This window comes from Tetrao urogallus (genome assembly GCF_951394365.1).
Source record: "Tetrao urogallus genome assembly, chromosome: 1".
Lineage (NCBI taxonomy): Eukaryota > Metazoa > Chordata > Aves > Galliformes > Phasianidae > Tetrao > Tetrao urogallus.
In genome coordinates this window covers 187580792-187601505 of record NC_136813.1, presented here as the reverse complement: position 1 = coordinate 187601505, position 20714 = coordinate 187580792, and the positions used below count along the sequence as shown (strand labels likewise).

At 36.9% G+C, this 20714-nt stretch overlaps 1 protein-coding gene across 1 annotated transcript in view; it reads right to left on the bottom strand.

The window, feature by feature from the left end:
- Positions 1 to 354: 354 nt before the first annotated feature.
- Positions 355 to 20714, bottom strand: part of UPF2 (UPF2 regulator of nonsense mediated mRNA decay) — a gene marked incomplete at its 3' end in the record, with an annotated part of 49075 nt that continues 28715 nt past the window's right edge. Inside the window, exons 12-21 of the mRNA XM_079536611.1 lie at positions 17573 to 17758; positions 16842 to 17045; positions 15999 to 16274; positions 14128 to 14311; positions 11040 to 11179; positions 9627 to 9731; positions 8264 to 8362; positions 7409 to 7576; positions 3841 to 3982; positions 355 to 479 (exon numbers count right to left, since the gene is read on the bottom strand). Coding sequence (XP_079392737.1) covers positions 355 to 479; positions 3841 to 3982; positions 7409 to 7576; positions 8264 to 8362; positions 9627 to 9731; positions 11040 to 11179; positions 14128 to 14311; positions 15999 to 16274; positions 16842 to 17045; positions 17573 to 17758 — 1629 coding nt within the window. The remainder of the gene's footprint in view (positions 480 to 3840; positions 3983 to 7408; positions 7577 to 8263; positions 8363 to 9626; positions 9732 to 11039; positions 11180 to 14127; positions 14312 to 15998; positions 16275 to 16841; positions 17046 to 17572; positions 17759 to 20714) is intronic.

Sequence of the window (20714 nt, the reverse complement as noted above, 5' to 3'; positions counted from 1 at the left end):
TCCTTGGGCAACCTGTTCCAGTGTGTCACCACCTCTGTGTGAAAAAGAAGCCACAATGAGATTCTCTAGAAACCATTGTGCATCTTCTTCCCCCTTTCACTGTGGAAGCAGACTTGCATCTTTTTCCCAGTAACAAAGAGGCTCGACTCTGAAAAACAACCCCCTGCCTTCCCAGCCTCTATCAAAGATGTATTCATAGAAGCTGTGTTAGAAGCACAAAATCTTATTCAGGATTTGAACAGAAAGGAAGCAACCAACAGATCTACTTGAATTATGTAGATCATTACCCATCTTGATTATGGAAGTAATTACTTGCCCAGAAGCAGAATTAAAACATTTAAGAAGAAGATTGTCCTACCTCCCACCAGTTTTAAAGATTAGATCTGCATTAGGTGCTCCCTTTGGATGCTGGTAACGAGGCCGCCGTTCACGATTCGTGTTTGCTGGAGCTGGACGCTGTGCCAGAGACTGCAACATTTCTGTAATTTCATACAGGAAGAAAGTTAAACACATTTTCTATACATCTTATTGAAGAGGAATTTACACGAGCACATTTAGTTTAAAAATACTTATTTACACTTTGCTGTGACTGGGTCAACATTTTTCATGCTATTCTACAGCTTTTTGTTTTCAGTTTAAAAAATTGCACAGACAAACCCACAGTACCCCACAGTGTAAACCTGCATTTCCAGATGTTCCTGTAGAAGAAACTGCCAGCAGTGGCTTTCATTGCAGGTGCTTCGTAACAGAGCTATGACAGTTTCTTCCCCAAAATATCAGCCATTGACTGTATCAGTAAGTAGGGTTAAAGGTTCACAGCACTGTGAGGAGCCATACCATAAAACTGCTCTGAAATAGTAACAGTTGGACAACATTGTTCTCAATTAAAAACTCAGTGAGAAACTTGTCCTAAATTAGCATCTAGAAGTCAGGTCTTTGTCTAAAGTAGCCCTAATAGGATCGTTTTACAGAGAAGACAGACACCTGAGGAGGGTGACTCAGCTGACCTACATTACACCAACTGTCTTCTGGCTGGGATTTTTCACTGTATGATCAGTGGGAAGAAACAGGTGGATGCAGAAGAGGCATCAGCACCCACTTTAGCCCTGGACACCCAACTTTTGGGCAGCTCAAGACAGGTAAAAGTATGACGTGTGGGCACTTGGCAAGACTTCATTTCATTGTTAAGATAAAAACTGCTCTTTAGGAGACTAAATTAATGGTTATTAAGTATCCAAAATAATTACAAATACACAGCAGGAACCTTCACGTAAACTCTGCCCACGTGTTTGAGAGTCCAACAGAAATATTTCTGACAGTCTACCTGTGCAAGACTCTTCCTTGTTCAGCAAACGGATGGAATAAAAAAAAAAAAAGAAGGGGAAAAAGTGGAATAAGCTGTTAAACAGATTATGTTTGAAAGTCTGTTCTGTCTGGTTCTCTAATCTCTGCTAATCTCCAACCTGGAATTGGAGACACGCGCTCATCGTCTGTAAGAAACAAACTTCAACCACTCTCCCAAAGACTTGCAAAAGTCAGAACTGGAGACCCGTGGGATTGTATGGTCATTTACAAAATGTACACAAAGCCTTCAGTCAGCTATCCATCCAGTCTTGGAGAAACTATGAACCGATGAAAGATTTTATACACAGTATTGGTGTCAACGGTTAGTAAACCGCATCAAAACCTGGGAAAAATGCAAAGAAAGCCATTCAGGACATTGAACAGCCCATATCTGTAAACATCAGAAAGTAACATCCTTCAAAACAATTCAGCATACCAGGATAGATCTCCATAAGAAGGCAATGACCAGATCAGGAAGAAAAGAAGAAGAGATTATGGTACACCGTCAGGCAGGTGCTGAAGCAATGAACCACATACATATCTGACTTCTTGGTGAAAAAGAATCAGTGGAATTTGTGAAAAGTCAGTAATTGAGAAACAGACAAAATGAGAAGCTACAGGAAAGAAGAAATGGCAAGGGAACACAATGGATTAGCAAGGCTGAGGGCGTGCTGCCCATCTTCTAGGGAAGCAGCATCCAGTTCGGATTTTCGTGTACAGTCACCCAGGACCAAATACACAGCTGTATTAATATGCCTGTAATAATAATAAGTATAACTAAATAGAATTTATTTAATAGTATTTAATAGTGAAGTACTTCACACAGGTGGATTTTCATTCGTTATGGCTTTTTCCATTTACGCAGGTTAGGTGCATATGTAAGGACAACCTTGAGTTGTTACAAGTTCCAACTCCCTTGGTAACTTCAAAGCCTGAGACAGAAGTTTAAAACCAACTCTCTTTCATGTCTGCATAAATTCACCAACTTGTTACAGGCAAAGAGACTCTTCAAAAAGGACCAATCAACTGCACATTTTCATACACACATATTGAAAAATGTGTGCACAAATAGCTCTAAACAGGAATGCTATTTGACTTCTGCCTAAATCATTTCACAACAACAAAATGAATGCCATCTTTTTTTGGATAAGAATCACAGCTACAATAAAATAATAACTTAAACAGACTGATTTTTAGAGATACCCACAAATTTATAGGACAAGTTAAAATAAACCAAGAATACAAACACCCTGATCATTAGTAAAGTAGAACCGTCATTAATGAAGGAAACTCATTAGAAGTCTGAAAAAAGCACGTGAGAGCGTAATTCTGACATCTACTGCTTCTTTTCCATGAGGAGCTTTCTAAAAGGCTTGGAAAACATTTTTATAAGCAGAAGATGGTGTTTAATACTAAGAACATATTTGTAATACAATTTCAGAGCTCTGTAGGTACTCGCTTTGGAAAAAACACTCCTTCTGAGGATCACATGCTTAGTTCTTGCATTATCAAAATCCAGGATGAAGTGTTAGATACCATGCTTTGATTTTATTTTTTCCAATTAGAGCTGCTTTAATTTAAATTTTTCCATTTCATGATGAATAATGACCTTTCACTAAACACTTTAAATGAGATTTCCTGATAATTAACTACTCATCCTGTGATTACCACCAGATTGCAACATCCTTACAATAAAAAAATAAAGAGCAGGAACTTCAGAGATGTTAAATGGAAAAGCTAACGTAAGAACTGAATACCATCAATTTTATTTGTTTTGACTTTGTTTGCTGTTTGAGTAAGCCAAGGAAAGTTGAGCCTGAAACAAAACCAAACGAATCCAGTGCAGTGGTTTAGGGATACATAGGATTTGTGGTACCATTTTCATTTGTTGATGTTCCAAAATGCTTGGTCTCTGTACTCTTAAAAAGAACAGGATCACATAATTTGTATGAAACTTTGTTAATATGTTCTTCCCACACTCAGACTTGTAGAGCTCCCAGCACATCTAGCAACATGAAGCTGAAGCAACAGATTCTATTTACTAGGCAGAGGTCACTACTTAGTATTTTCTTAACTTCAAGACTCCAAGTACTTTTGTCTATTTATACTCAAAAACAAGAGCTTTAATTGTACAGAATTAATATTTCTTGCACCCAATTCAATTCTCTTCCACTAACTGAGACAGTGCCACAAACATCAGATTAATTTTGTGGTAGATTTTTTTGTTGTTGTTATTAAAGGGAACAGTAATTTGATTTTTCTACTCTTCCAAACTAAACAGAAATGCTATTTATTGAGACTTTAAAACTCTCTTTCATTGAAGAGCTGCAAAAACTTTTGAGCACAGAGAACAGGGAATATGTAAAGAACAACGAACCAAAGTAGAGTTTCTCTATTAAGTGCTACAAATGAATATTCAGAACCTGTACTGCTAATTAGCACAGGTATTTCTGCAGATTTTCTGATGATAAAAATGAGGTACACTCATTTTCTTACCCTGGTAGTCTTCTTGTTCTTGGCGTTCATTGATATCCAAAGTGAGCTTTTTCATCCGCATTCTCTCCTCCTGTTCAGCTTGCTGTTGGTTCCAGTGGTTTGCAGCAAGTTGGGAAGACATCGGTACATTTAAGATCTTAAACTGCAAATGAAAATACATTTAAGTGCCCATCACAAAACAACAACAAAAAAAACCACCCTACACAAAAAAAGCCAAAAGACAGAAGGGCAATGGTTATTTCTATATTACTGTGATGTGATAGTTCCCACAGAAGTTCTTATTGGAAAGTACAGGGTTTTTTCTCCCCTTCTCCTCTCCCCTCCAGCTTTGCTTAGTAACACATGAGAAAATACAAGGTATTCAGATACTCTAAAGGCACACAGAAGAGAGGCAATAGATAATCACTCCAAGTATTTAAAGGAACAAATTTGATTTTGTTTCCACAAGGAACACATAGCCATAGGCTTTATTCCTTTATTTTGATGCCAGCCTCACTATATTTATCCCCATACTGAGTTACGCTGGTCTTGAGATAGAAACACAGGCAGTTCAAACCAGCTGCCCCTTTCTCTGTAGTTCCCTGACTTCCAACGAGATGAAGCCTCCAAGCAGAATTTTCACTTTCATCCTTTGTGAAAAGGCAGGAGACATGTTCTAAGGATTTCAGATATCTTGTGGCATTTCTTGGCCAGTGCTCTTCTTTTTATGAATTATTTTAGCTCCTTAGTGTTTCTCCATGGCCATGAGAGAACAGCAGAACCAAATTTGTTTTCTCCACTCCAACGTGCCAAACATCTGCACATGCACATTCAACACACTACATCTGTCTTAACGTGACTTCAGAGGTGAGCTCAGTACTACTTCCTCAGCAGTACTGTCTGTCTGAAATCTACAACTGAGATTTTGAGAGATGTACATGGAAAAGAACTTTGTCCAGCTTTTATTTCCACAGGAAAACATTTTAAATTTATCCCACTCACCTGTGTTCATTTCTACCTGGTATAAATTCTGGACAATTTCAAAAAAAAAAAATCAAATGCTATTGCATCTTGGATCTCTCCCCTTATGATGCCAACATTTATTTCCCCTTGTTCTCTCATGTTACGTGGCTAACTAATGATACTGATGCTAAAAGGTGATTTCCAATAGTGGTGTTCATTTCTACTGCTGCAACTTCTGTGGGTTTTGTCACACAGCTTATTTACAGTGACAGGACAACTACTGTTAGACTGATCTATCCAAGACACTTTCTACCTCTTGCTTCTGTTAATCACAGTCCAAAACAGAATGATAAAATAAAATGTCCTCACTGCTATCAGCCTGCAATCAATATTAATTCAGGTTGCATACTGCTAGTAAACAGCCATCAGTTGTTCTTGTGCTCTGTTTCAAAAAAACTAGTAGGCAATGCCCCATAAAATCAGGCAGAATGCTGGCATGAGAATGGAGCTTTGAATGAGTGGATGTCAACTATGAAAAATCAGTCCCTAGAAGGAAGCCCATCACATTCCATTTTCACAGTAAGTATCTCCTTATCAGCTAAGATTTCTTGATGCAGCACTACTTTTAGCAAAGAGCAGGAGATCAAACATAATGATAGGAAATTATTAGGTTGACACTGCAGTGAGGCTGATGCTTAGCATGTGATTCATGGTAAGGATAAGAAATTACTTTCAGCCCCCCAGGTTGTCTGAATAATCTTTCTGCCTGTGTTTAGAATTCAGAAAGCTTACAGCTAGAAGTTACGAGTAAAGCAGGTATCCAGTACTGCAAAACTCAGCGCACATTCTGCTCACAGATGTTAAAATATTGTTATAAGAAACAATAATTTCCAACCCCACCTCTTCTTTCCTGCTTGGTAGTCAGTTTTTACAGAAAAATAAGCAGCATTTTTTTTCTGAATGAACAACTGTGGACAAAGAAGCTTTTCACTGACTCAAGAACTGGAGCAGTCTAGTAGTCCAGACTTTTTCCTTTTTAAAACATTTCTAGAAACACTTGGAGGAGTTTTGGCAGGAAGAACCTACTCCCAAAAGCAAATAGTGGGGGAAGAGGGAGGGAAAGGTCCTGAACAACTTCTGCTTTCTTTTTCAAGCCACAGAATGCCAGCAATACCTTCCCCTCAGATTATGAAGACCCTAAAAATTGTTGGTAACTCCAGATATTCCCAGTAAATTACCTGACAAAGCCAAACACTGTCGGGTTTTGGTTTTTGTTTTCAGAGTTCTCTATATCAATTTCCTACTTGCTGACAGTAGTTAAGAATTCCCTATTAAAAATCATTTAGAACTTCATATGCAACTTTCAAGTCCCAGAAAAACAGAATAACCGAACAAAAGCAGTAAGGAAATCAGATAGCCACTACTAAACTCAAGTTGTATATGCCTACTAAAGCAGGTAATGCCATTTACACTCTGAAAGCACTTAGCACAGTATTTTATTAACTGAATAATGAAGCTTAAAAAACAGACATGGAATCACACTTACTAGTTCCACTGTTTGTGGTAACAGACCTCACTTTCTACATAGATTTTTAAAATGCAAAAGATGCTGTCTCTGCTTTATCTGCAGACTTCAGACTTATGCAGAAACTCAGGTAACAAACATCAAAAACAAAGTAATGACAGAAGTAAATACTTGAAAGGTGCTGACTGATGGAACGAAACAATGCTTTATTTCTGCTGTCCACAAACTCACTAGAGTCATTCACTTTCATCATTAAATTACACAATTGAAAAGACAAGTTGTGTTGTGATTTATGTCCTGTAAAGATACATGCATGCATATTTATTTGTATATTCTGCATTTATTGACCTCGCAACATTCAAATGTACACATGAGAAAAGAGCTAAGACAAATGTGTTTGGCTGCATGAAGCAAGGAATGATTTTCATTAATTGTTTTTTTTTTTTTTTTTTTTTTTTTTTTTTAAAATCAACAAGATTTCATGAAAGATTTCATAAAAAGATTTCACAAAGATGGTTCCATTTCCACAGAAGTTTCTCTGAAAAATTCATCCAGCTCATTCTGGGAGATACCCTTAAAAAAGCCCTCAGAGATAATGACTGCTTTCCAAGTTGAACAGATTCAGCCCATTGACTGTTACTTAGGAAATGAAACTTAACAAACACAACATATGTTGATTTGAAGCTGAACATGTTCTCAGCAATATCTGCAGAATCTGAGATTCTGCAGTGTTCCTCCACCTTTTCTTTCCCTATCCTTTGAACTTTCAGTCACTCTGCCAACTGCGTGCATCCATCTTCAACTGTACTTAATAGAATGAAAGCATACCACTGTCCCACTAAGTGTAATCAGCAAACAAAACTCATAACAGTGCAATTTAAATACAGAATTGTTACACTTGATTTCTGTTAAAAACCAAGAATTCCATGGAACTGCGTGTAGTATTTTGTGTCTCTCTAAATTAAGAGGTCTGTACCCTACTCAGAGAAAACGATGAAGAAATAAAACATTCCCTGTCAAAGTTGTACAATGTCTTCAGAAGTGAAAGACAGTTCCTCCCCTCCCCATTTAAAGGGGGATCTATACTTGACAGTCTCTTACCTGCTGTTTGTTGCCTTTTCGTGTTAACATGACGAAGGGCATGGTGTCTCCAGACTCTGACTCTCCTTCCCCACTTCCAAGTGGGGGACCCTTCTTCAGTTGGCTTTTGAGATGCAGAGGAATAGCAACATCCAGCTGATGCACTTTAACCGATTCACCACTCCGTTGCTATTAAAAGAAAGTAAACTGTATAAATGATAAATGCTTAAAGTGTCAGCAAGTCTGTCAACGTTCACATTTTTATGACTGAGAAGAAGTTAAGCATTCCAAGAATGCAGAGTACATATAAATAAATTCACAAAGCTTCAATGCATTTTCCTTTGGCTTCCTTGCTCGTGAAGACGGAAGTTACAGGGACAGAATATTTAAAATTTTAACTCTGAAGGAAAAACAATCTAGAGGCTTGACTGGACACTTGGGAACAAACATTATGCATTAAGAAATTTTTTGCTGCAAACTACTAATGTATTCCTGCATTCAGGGTTTGCAATATTCAAATATTTCCCTGACATGACTGACAGTCCTATACAGCACTGAGTTACGTAAAATTAAGTGCAACTACATTTCAGAGCTATTAATAAGCTAGGCTTGGGAAGTCTACATTGAAATAAAAGCAGTGTCTAATATCTGCTGCAGTTATTCATCCAATAAAATATCTGTGAGTACACATATTCACTGAACAAACTATTAAATATCTGAAAGCTACTTATCTAAACACATCGATTGCAGAAGGGAGGTCACGAGGAAAAAAAGAAGTCATTCTTTAGTATTGCTGATTTGGCATTAATCACTTAGTTACTTAAAAATAAGTAAGAGTTGTACAGCTACGTTAACTTAAGAAAATGAGATTCATACCTGAAGATTTTCCAACATCATTTTATCTAACGCCTGAATGAAGTCCTCATCTTCTGCACAAGGGACGTGTTTAAGTCCTCCTCCTTTAATCATTACTTCCTATTACAATGGGGGTTAAAAAAAAAAAAAAAAAGAACACAAATGCCATTACATCAGTATCAGAATTAGGAAGACTTGGCCTAGAAGTAAAGTAAAAAATACTGTCATTGCTTCCACAACATACACAAAAGTGTTATTATTATTATTTTAAGTTACAAGAAGTTTTAGCCTGGATTATTTTCTCAAATTTTTTCTGAAACTTGCTGTATCAATCATTGTTCTGAAGGTTGGTCACTCGTAACATTCTGGACACAAAGCGTGAGCATCCATAAGATTATACACAGCTGACAACAATACAAGGAGATCTCTACCCTCCAACACAACTAATTAAATTGATTTTTCCTTGAGGTCCATAACATCAGATGGTCTTTTCAAGTCAAATACCATTTGGAAAGCATAATGTGATAAGAACAATACTACTTTAATGTGTCTCTTGGTATAGCTCACCACATGGAAAAAATAACTAAACTTTTTTCAAGTGAAACAAAATGAAACACAAAACTGGTAAAGAAATAAGTCAGCAATACCTAACATTGGAACTGGGATTCAGCAGGATGTCATGAACACCATTTGTCAGCACATGTTCCAGTGCCTCAGTAGTTAAAACAGCAGGCTAGTAGCAAGTAAAAGCCACTATTCACACAGTGCTGGAACTCATTTCAGCTTCTGGCAACAATGCTGCCTGTCTCTCTGCTATGTGCAGTGCTGAAGTTTATTCTCAATTTAACCACACAGATTATGAAAAACTACTTTTATATGCTGCTTTTTAAACCCAGCATGCCAATATGCTGTTTTATAATCATCATTACTACCATTTAGGCTTACTCAGGCTGTTTGGTACAGATATTACAATTTGCCATTCTGAAAACCCATAAAAAAAAAAAAAAAAAAAAGATATTCTGCACTTTTTTGTTTGCCTCCTTTTCAGTTTTGAGACAGAGTGCAGACTAACTAGTTTACACTGTACCGTACCAGTTTGCTCCCACTGCAGGTATTGCAAAACCACCACTTAGGCAATCTTTTTCAGTCTACTACCTGTGAAAATACACAGTCCTTTGAAAGCATGTTGTAGTAATGTTTATTACCTGAGTATTTTCAGAAACTAGTAGTGGAAGTCTGCAAATATAAGACCTAAAATGTATTTGAAAAAACATCAAGGAGCATTCTTGCTTTTCTCAATTACATTATGAGAAGCACAGGCTAAAAAGCATGTAGTAAAGAAAAACAAAGCAGCATAAATCACTTCTAAAGCAATGATACGTACTGTATTTTCCTCATCCGTTTCATTTTCTTTATTAGAATCTGTAAGATAATCAGTGTTTTCTTCCTCCTCTTCTTCACCTTCCTCCTCCTCATTGTCAGAGCCCTCCTGAAATATTTAATGTTAATTATTTGAGAATAAATGTTTAACTGTTTTTAAGATGAAAAGTTACAACTCACCAGTTGCTTTCTGAGGAGTACAAGGCTTACGTAACTCATTCTATTCAATCTTCTTTGATACAATTTCCAGCGATAAATCACACCAACATATACTTATGTTAGAGGAAAACAAAGGAACCCACTTGCACTTGGTTCTCACATTTTCTCTGCATCTCTCCCCATCTACCTCCATGTGAATTTTAGTTCAGTTTTAGTGTTTGATTTTGTTTGTTTCCCAGCAAATCTACAGCCTGATCTCAGCTACATTTACTTCACATTTTCATGAATATATAGCAAAAAAACAGTTGGAAACTTTCCTTTACACATTAGTCATGGCAGTGGGAATTCTTTTTTTCTTCTTCTGGTTATTTATTACTGGGATGGTCTTTAATCACTGGAACAGATTGCCTAGAGAGTTTGAGTACCCATCTTCAGAGAAAACTGAACATTGTATTGGGCAACCAGCCGTAGGTGAGCATGCTTTGAGCAAGGGTAGTTGGACAAGATCTGCAGGTGTCCCTTTTCCTGCTCTCAAACAAATATTTTTTATTGTAATGATATTATTAATCTGTGGGCAAAGCCACACAGCCAGGCTAACTTCATAAACTTCGATGCTGAGACATCAATTGGAAGACAGCTTATTAGTAAACCAAATCAACCCAAAACAAGAGAAAAAGCGTTGCCTATTTCCTTGATAAATTCATTTCATCATAATACTAACATTATCTTGTCAACTTTGCTGTGCCATAGTGACAAGTTGGAATTTTTATGTATGTCTGCTTTTCTAGTGGCTACACCACTTTTGATTCGAAAGATTACTGGCACAGTAAACAAGGAAGGTCATTATTTTCTATAAATCTTATTTATTCCCATTACCTTGGCACACTCCAAACACCTGTTATTTTTACTGACTGCTTTGTCATTCAGTCAATACATTTGCTTCTACAACAGATAAAGACAATGATCTGAATGTGTTTTCATGCCAAATTACCAGAGGCACCTTCCTACTGAAGAGCAGCACATACTGAGTAAAAATGACAGCTCAAGTTTCTATCAGTTTCCCCAGAATCTCAGACACATTGCATTCCAATTTCTGTATACAGAAAACTGGGACAGATACCCTCAGTGTACTGGTGTACTGGTGACTTGGTTGTGCATACCCATATTTCACCAGCTAACTTGTGACATACAAGGGCTTCAGAAAGTATCAAAATTACTACTTCTTTTTACACAAGACAAGGTAAATCATTAATTTCACCTCTTCTTCTGGCTCATTGACTTCACTTTCATTTCCAGATTGCTCCTCTGTTTCTGCTCCACCTTCTTCTTCTTCTTCATCCTCTTCCAGATTCTCCCCTTCTGTAATGGTATCTTTGGAATCTTTGTCATTCACAAGACCTGCAATTTGAAGAAACAATTAGAACACTGCAAAGAAATGAAACTATTGAAACTGCACTGAAGTGTAAGATCTTCAAGCCATTCTAGTTAACTTGGTGTGCACTGAAGTGCAACTCTCTAAGCCTCTGCCTTTTTTTCAGGAAGATGTCATTCAAGGTAATATCCCTTACTAAAACACTCCTACAGTAGTGAAAAGTTTTTAGGCTCTTTCAGTGCTTTGGTGTGCAATTCTGCAATAAATTTGTACTACAGTTGTTTTCAGAGAAAATACTCAAAGGTTGAGCACAGTTCTGATATTTAGGAAGAAAAGTAAAGATTTTTTAGAAAACAACTATTGCAAAAATTAAGCCATCCACTGCAAAACAGAACAAACTTTAAAAGATTGCATGAGATAAAACATTATGTGCTAATTTTTTTCCCCTGCCACATTAACCTACAAAGCCACTAAATCCTCCAGAGGACCATGGCTCAATCAACCAGAAAGTGATGCCAATGTCAGCCTTCCAGAACACAACAAATCTGTTTTTCTAAGGAGGCAAAACAGCTGCCATACAGTTTAACATTCATACTTTGAAATCTTCCTAACCACACACTTAGGGTTTACAGTGAGCTTAAAGATTTCTGGACAGCAAATGAACACATCACATCTGTGCTCAGGGCATTCCTCATTCATTCTCTGCCACACACACAGAACAAATGCAGCACTATGCAATTCCTAACCAGAGGTCTGGATTCTGAATGGACAAGTAGTTTGGAGCATACCAGAGTTCTTTGTTTTGTGTGTTGTTTTTTTTTTTTGCACTGCTTCCAGCTGCTTTTAAGAATTTCAATACGCATATACACACAGCCTGGTCTCTTTACAAGATCTCAGAAGGCAGTAGCTAAGATCAGACCAGTTTAAGGAAGAGGTGAATCCTTGCAGTTATGCTTCAGTGAGACAAAATATCAGAAATGAAATGATTTGTGTATACAGCTATATGGTAGATAGTCAGATTTCATTTGTGTGAACACACACACACCTTTTTCCATATTCCAGAGTTTTCAAACCATTATTTTGTCCTTTTTATAAATGCTGTGCTCTTCAAAATCCGTGCTGCTCCATAACTATGCAAGAGGTTCATTCTCATTACAAAAAAAAAAAAAAACCACCAGAGTGGTACAGGAAGTGGCCAAACCCCAACTCAAGGTCTGTATGGAACACAGTATACCCCACTCTTCTGCCTGGAGTTAACTTGAGATTGAAAAAAAGCAAAGCGTGCTGTGATCTTCAGCACAACATGCTCTTGGTACTATTTATTGTTCATGGGCCAATGAGTTGTGGAAACAAACAGCTCACAAACTGCAGTTTTAGTAAAGCTCTTACTAAGGTAAGAAAAAACCCTAGTTTCCTGCAGACATGTTCACATCTGTCATCACAGCCCTCAGAGACCAGAAAGACAGATGACGATCTCCCTGAGACCAACATCCAACAGTCCTAACAAGACTGTCCCACCTTATACAGAAGTTTATCAGCAAGTGTAGTATCACAAAACCAGCACATTTCAAAAGGAAAAGAGGGTGGGAAGTCCCTTTTTAAAAGGTTGGACTGTTGCTGAGTTTTGCTGGTGCCAGAACAAACACAATAAAATACTGTTCTCCAGTACTGGCTCATACTCAGTGAACAAATCCCCCCCAAAACACTCAACTACACTGAATTCAACTGTTAGAGCCACAGCAACTCAGAGAACAAAAGTTCTTATGATTTGTACAAAGGAATTCCTGAGTGCCTTGCAAAAGAATTAAGTTACTTCTTACTTATCATACTGAGAGCATAAAACCTAGCAATTTAGATCATACCACAACAAAATTTCTGTGTTTCAGTTACTACCTAGACAATTTTAAGGCATATTAATTAAAAAGCCAGCATATTAAAGATAGAAATGCATCTTAAAATATAACTTCCAATGCATTTACCTGGGAATTGCACAATTCATCCCACTGGATTAAAGGATATTCCAAAAATTTAACTTGTCTACCCACATGAAATGTTTACAAGGCTATAATTAACATACAAAATTTAAATATAAAAGCTTGTCATGAAGAAGCTGGTCTTCAAATAAAAACTGAAGATTAAAAAACAGCTCTGTATAATGAGAAATGAGCATAGTAGTTTCCAGTAACTAATAAGAAAGGCAAGCTATAAAATGTGTTAAAGTTAACATGATGACAGTAGTTTTAGACAAATACTAACCCGGTTTCTTTCTGCCAGCTGAGCTGTTTTGCAAGCCTGGCATTATTTCTTAAAATGCAGTGATTTTAAACACATACATGGAGCAGGATTTAAAAATATAAATTCCAGCACTCTGAGCAGGAACTACAGGCCAGCATTCAACTTGGCTGACAGACAATTCAAAGAAAAAAAGTTTAATCATCCAATCAAAGTCATCTATTGGTCTCTGCTGAAATGTAAGACCCATCCAAAATTAATTCCAAAAGAAATCTAAGGATTAAAGTACCTGACAGCATTTGGAAAGCAACACATTTCTCTTCCACTGCAATCTTACACTAATGCTTCCTTTGACAACAGCAGCTTCAGTCAAATCCAGACTTGGGAAGAACAACAGATGCAAGCAACCAATCTACCAGAATGACTGGTGAGCACTGACAAAGGCCAATTCAATCAACAGGCTACAACAACAGTGTGCAGGAACTCCCTGCTTTTTGTATCAGGCAATATAATCATATATACTTGAGTGGTTTATGGTTTTTTGTTTTTAAATACTCCATCATATAAGAGTTACAGAGATTATACGATCTCAAGGGAAATGACAAAAATGCAAATAAAGTAGAAGAACTATCAGGACAATAAAAGCATCATACAATGAGAACAACAATACTTACCCATCATCATCGTGACAACAGTAACCTAAGGAATACACAAACACAACCCCTAATGCTCATTCTCTTACCCAGTTTTATTAAGAATTCTCGTTCCAAGTCTTGCACCTGTCTGATAGCTTCTTCCAGAGAGCTGCAGAGCTTTATCTTTGGTCTGAGGAGTTCCAGTGTATCACTAATCATATAGTCAATGTCTATAGGAAATGGGTGGTCTTTTGTCCAGACATCCAGACTTTTCTTCCACCAAACGTACCGCTAGAACGCAAAATATTCAATTAAGCTGTAGACACACTGGCATTTATAAACTGTTTCACTTACTAAATTCTTAACACCTGGTCACATTTATTCAGTAGAAAATGTGAAAGATTTCATATCACTACTCTACTTCATACAACCACTAGATATTTTGCTAACACTAAGTTATGACTGACAATGTTGGGCATCACAAACATTAAAGATATTCTTATTTCATTATAAAGACTCTTAAAAGTATGAAAACTGAGCACAGAAAGCACTGGTAAAGGAGGTGCCTTCCAAAGGCAGATTATTAGTTTTTTAAAGAGATGAACACTTAGAAACTGTCCAGCTTTTGAATTCTTCCTACATCTATTTTCAAGACAATCTATTTCCTCCAAAGCATATTACGGAGGCGAGGGTGCAGTAAATATTACAAAAAGATTTAAGACTGTAGCTACCATCAAGTCATTTATCATCCAGCTCATTTTATAAAAAATTAGTACATGTAGGTTGCAATAGAAATACAAAAACTAAATCTGACTCAAGAAAGAGAATCTCACAGCTGAATCTGAAAACAAAGAGAATGCCAAAATTGTGTCTGAAAATGAAGGAGTAATAGCAACTTTATTGAAAAGGTGACAGTCAAATGAACATCTGTTGAAGTCATATAAAAAAATACAGCGATTCCTTCACTTATTTGGGGTTTAAAATACATCTGATATACAAAGGATTTGCATTCTTAAAGAAGGAAAACACACATCGCATTATTAATTTGAATATTCTTGTTTTAGTGTAATTTAAAGAAGAAAGCCGAAAGAAATCAAGTCCAAACACTTGTAGCATTAGCCACATAGACTGGAATTCTTCATCTTCCCAAGGAAATGTATTTTGGTGCCTGAAACTCCTGCTATGACATCTTTTCCCCCTTAAATCCATCAGACAGAATTCTCCTTTCTGCATCTTTTTGCTATTACCTCTCATTCTCTCTCTGCATTCCTTCTTCACCAGCTCTATTAGGCAGCTGAAGATAGCAATCTAATCGCTCCCTATTTAACCTTCCCCTCTGAACTGAACAAATTCACAAGGGAATCACAAGCCTCCTAATCATTTTGGTGACCCTCCAATAGATTCGGCTCAGTTCCCAGGTTCTCATCTACCAGGAAACCCTCAGCTGGATAAAAATGTTTTAAACGTGGCCTCACGCACCAAGCCAAAGGAAAAAAAAAAAATAATCTTTCTTCAATCTGCTGGTTGCACTCTTGCCAAGACAAAATAGTGATGAAATTCAACAGCATACTACAATTGATGCAGAACTGATTCTTGTGTTCACTTAGTCTAGGAAGTTTGACTTTGTTCCTGCAAAGCTGTTTTCTAGATAATTGGAACCAGACTGCACTGTCACACAGAGCTACTCCATCCCATCTGCAAGACCTGATACTTACCTCCACTGGATTTCATAGGGTTTCTGTAAGGCCATTTCTCCACTCACTGAGACACCCTAAATGACAGACCTAAATCTTCACTGAATCAACTGCTAGGCCAGTCTGTTGGAGCAAAAGTAACATCTACATGTGGACATACACTTTTCTTTAAAACAAAACAGTTGCTAGGTAGAAAAAACACTTGAAAAACTAGAGAACAACCAAGAGAAATAAATAATAGACTGAGCTGTTAAAGAAATCTGTGGAACAAAAGTTTATAATACCTGAAAGTATACAAGGAAGCAATCAAGTTTTCGTTTGCTGGATCCTCTGTCAAAATATTGCCCACAGGTATCAAGGATTGTACACACAAGTCTGATTCTGAAAAGATGCTCTGGAGGATCCAGTGGACTAGGACTACCATCAGGGTTCACACCAAATGATGTGAATGAATACAGAGTTCGAAATATTACAGCTGATTCCACCATGCGGTAGTTGTAAAGCTCCCCCAAAAACTTGGCACTGCTGATCCGCCGCTGGTTAAACTTTGGCTGGTTAACCTTCATGAAAAAAAGGCAAACAAACCAAAACCATCTTATCATGCAGCCGTAACAGAATCTGTGTTTTTATTTTCTTTAAGAGAAAAGCAGTGTAAATATCTGATAAAATTCATCACAACACGAGCTACACATATTACACAAAACTAAAAAGCAATGAAGACAATTATGAAAGCTAGTCAGCAAGTAGCCACTATAAATATTCATACACATTTAACATACTTTCATTCTGAAACCTCGGATTGTTTTTTTACTGTCCAGAAAATTGTAATTATAAACTGTCTAAACACGGGATAGTCTCAAGTGACTTAAGCCCCAGCAATCTGACTATGCTGCATAAAGACAAACTGCACATCCTTATTAGGAAAAGGAGGAAAACAACTGTCCTAGGAATCTGTAATTTCTTATTACTAGATTTTAAATGATCCTGTACGAACAACTGAAGGATGGGTAGAAAAGTCAGACAAAAGAGAATATAATAATTCTTTCCTTTAAGTGGGATTATTTTACTGTCTTCCTTCCAATGTAAGTAGATGCGTATGGGTTAATCTTGATTTTTAATTTTTATACCTCCATTCCTAGTCGAATATCCTCTAGCACTCCATCCACAACATGAATTCCAACATCTTCCTGGTAAAGGACCAACCCTGCTAAGAGGTTGGCCACACAGTGAATGCTATTATATTTCACATTCCAGATGTTGATCATGCAGCATATGACATAGTCTTTTACTTCTGTATCCTGCCAAGGCAGTTTGCGCATCTGTCTCAGGACCTAAGCAAAATTTTAAGACAAGCTTCACATTTTGGCACATAAAATATCAAAATATTTTCTGTTACCCAATGTGCTCCCCCCTCCCACACACACAGTTGGAAGAAAATTCCAATACACACCTGCAAGGAACCTAATTGTTTTCTTCAAACATCTTCTCTATCTGTAGTAGCTACGGAAAACCTTACAGAGACAACTGAACTGCTGTTCTCTAGCTACTAATCAAACTGTTCCAATCTGCCCCATAGATTTCTTATTCTCACAGTGTGTATTTAACAGTTATCTTTTATCTCTGACTTTGAATACAAGATATTCAGCACAAAAATTCTAATTTCATTCTGTCTGTTCAGCTCTTGATGTGGAGAATATAGATCTATTTGTATTTGAAGAAACAAAACAAACTTAACAACCAGAGATACCAGAATGATTCCTATTCCTTGCAATTAAGAAAATCACCATTTGCAAACCTTCAAAATTTTATGGTATATCACCTTCAGCAACGCCTCTATAAAAGACTTGAAGAGATTTACCTTCTCTGTGGTGACCTTTGAGAGATCCTTGTAAAGAAGCTTACGAACATATTCCTGCAAGGGAGGACGTTTCTTCTTCACAGTTTTTTCAGCTGGAGGGGGATTACAGTAATAATAGGCGTTCTCTACCATTGTAACATAGCGCGCATCAAGATGCATTGCTTGTTTTTTTCTCATCATTTGTTCCTGTAAATGCAAATGATCAGTTAATGATGTTGGTTACTACATTCTCAAGCCACTTTTAAGTCTGTTACAGTTAAGTTTGGAACAAAGGAAACAAAAGATTGCAAGAAGAGACCCAAAAGGTTGGCTGGAGAGAAGAAAAGAAAGTATAGATGATACGGTTCTATGGTGTTGTCAGTGTTATTTCTCTTTACAAGCTCTACTTTTATGAAGGATAGCCACAGTTTAACTTGAAATCTTAATGCATTGCTTAGCTCAATAAAACAGCATTTTGAATAAAGCTCATTTCATTAACCACGTCGAATCTAACACTGCTGAAATACTCATTTCTTGACCCATGTGACGTAACAACAGGAGAATACCAACCTACTTCAAGCAGCAATGTGCAGCTCCAGAAAGTTTGTATCGATGGTTTCACAGGAACTTTCAGTGGTTTAAGCAATGGCATTTTTCTTATTACTTGCTCTGTTGCTGCTATTTACCAAAGCAGAATAGACTACACAGAAAACTGCATCTACCACAAAGGAATATTTTGGGAAAAAAGAATGAGACGTGCCAAAGCTTGTTACAAAGCTTGTCAACACCAATTACTGTGATTGCTAGGACTGTCCTCATTTTCCCCTCTGAATATCATCTTTTCTCCATATTTCATTTTGAATACATACTTACAAATTGTGTGGCTTTTTAACAATTCCTTAACATAAAATTCTGTACAAAAACAAGTACTAGTTCTGGGCTGCTGATTTTTACAGCTGAAGAAGATGAGCTTAATTAGATTACAAAACCTTTCTATGCACATAAGGTACATCAAACTGACATATTCCAAAACACTGTAAGGTGGTTCAATGGGAAAAAAAGATGCACAGAATTAAACTACTTTTTCAGTAGAGGTCACCTACTGGTAATACACACAAATACAAAAGACAAACACGTACACACACGTATTTGTGTATCTCTTCATACAACCCAGTCAAACAATGACAAGGATATAAGCCTTTGTTGAAGATGCACACATTTTTCAAACCAATGAACTTTCTAGTGAACTTGAACAAACTCAAGTTTCTTTTACCAGACTGTGGTTCAGTTAAACTGAAATGTAAACATACTTGAACAGTTCCCTAGCCTTGGGTTTCAACTGTTAATTCAATGCCAAAGAACACTTTTGCGTAACAGTAACACCACAAATAGTGTAATTTTCCTAGATTGTGTCTATCTATTGCTTGGGAGGTCTCAATATGACACCAGCACTAATGCACTTCATTTTTAACCTTTTCTATGACACAAATGGCCTCCTCTTTGATTCCCTGCGAGCGTTCCTCTCTAAATGGGAAATTCCTGTCAGATAACAGAAAATTTACAGACACTTAATGGATGCACAGCACTTTAGCAATTGGGAACAGAAATTGCTTTATGTGCTGTTTACGCTTAGGAGGGAAAAGGCACTTAATAGCAAAAAGTTTCAAAACCTTATTGTGTAATGCTAGGAATATTTTGTAAATTTTCTAGATGCATCAGGAGAAAGCATGTTTGTTGTCTTAGGACACTTGCTACGCTCTACAAGCTGCTATCCTGCCCCTCCACGTGTTCCAGTACTTCAGAAACAAGTTTTTAACTTTCTTGGAAGCACTATTTTTATAGTGAGCTAACATATTCTAGCTTTAACTAGAGGTAACTACTTCATCAAAATGTCTGTCTGTACAATCAGGATTCTACTGTTTCAATTTTGATCAATAGAACAAGTCAACCTAAGAATTGAGCTACTGGGTAACGTCAATCCCATGTTTACAAAAACAAGTGATTTTGCTTTAGAGTTTTAAAAATAATTTGGTATCATTCACTACATCTAAGGACTAAAATCCTTAAGACTGATGCAGTCTTTTGGATAGCAAAAACAAAACTACAAGTATTCCTTTAAAAAAACAAACCAAAAAACAACAATGGTGTAAAACAAGAATGGTATTTTATCATGATAACATTACACAAATATATGTGAAGATAACGCTGACCTTCCTTCCAAAGCAACAACTCATGTGACACATGTATCAACATACCAACCCCACAGCCAAGTTAATGTTGTATCTTATTTTTTTGTAATTACGTACAAGGGATGGAATTTGAAAGACTCGCTGGAGTTAAAAGAAATAAAAATTGCCCTATTTAAAGATTCATCTTTTATAAATCAGTAATATATCACAGTAGCTCCATCAGCTGGCAAATCTTTAGAAAATTGAGATATTCCTGCTTCCTTTCAAAAAGGACTCCGCAACAAAGATTTGCAGTTAATTTACCCATCTTTTTCCTCTTGTGACAGCCCCACAGCAATAAATGGTGTGACGTTCAAAGAGGCTGAGAAAGAAACAGTGTTTTTGTGGAAAATAGGTTGTACTGCACTATATCCAAGTATGTAACAATTGCTGCTCTATTAACTCCGTAGGACAGAAAGGCAGGCTATAGATTCAAGAGAAACACCTATCAAGCGTAAGCCTGTGCTTTGGTGAGATAGGAGATACACGTACAGAAGACAATGATATTAATAGGCTTTAAAAGCCTTGCCTCTACAATGAGACTCTGAACCTGTAAACTATTCCCTTCCAGGAGCACAATCTGTGTCTGCTTTCTCCTCCACATGCAGTGACTTCTTTCAGTACTGCAGATGCACATCTATAATCTTGCCACAACGCAAGGATTTGAAGATCAGCAAGGAACATTAAAACATTTAGTCAGGCTTCTAATTAAAAAAAAATGGTTTAGTCACTGGATTGCATCTGCTTTAGCTGCTTTTAATTTAATGCAACTTCCTACTGCTAATGTCTACCTTTGAAGCACTTCAACCACATGTCTTGCCTTGGACTAAAATTTTTAGGATCACCTTACAAGACAGGAAACATTATTAAGGAATCAAATTCATACAGAAAAAAGAAGCCCCAAACCAGCCCATTATTTTTAAATCTTTGCCAGT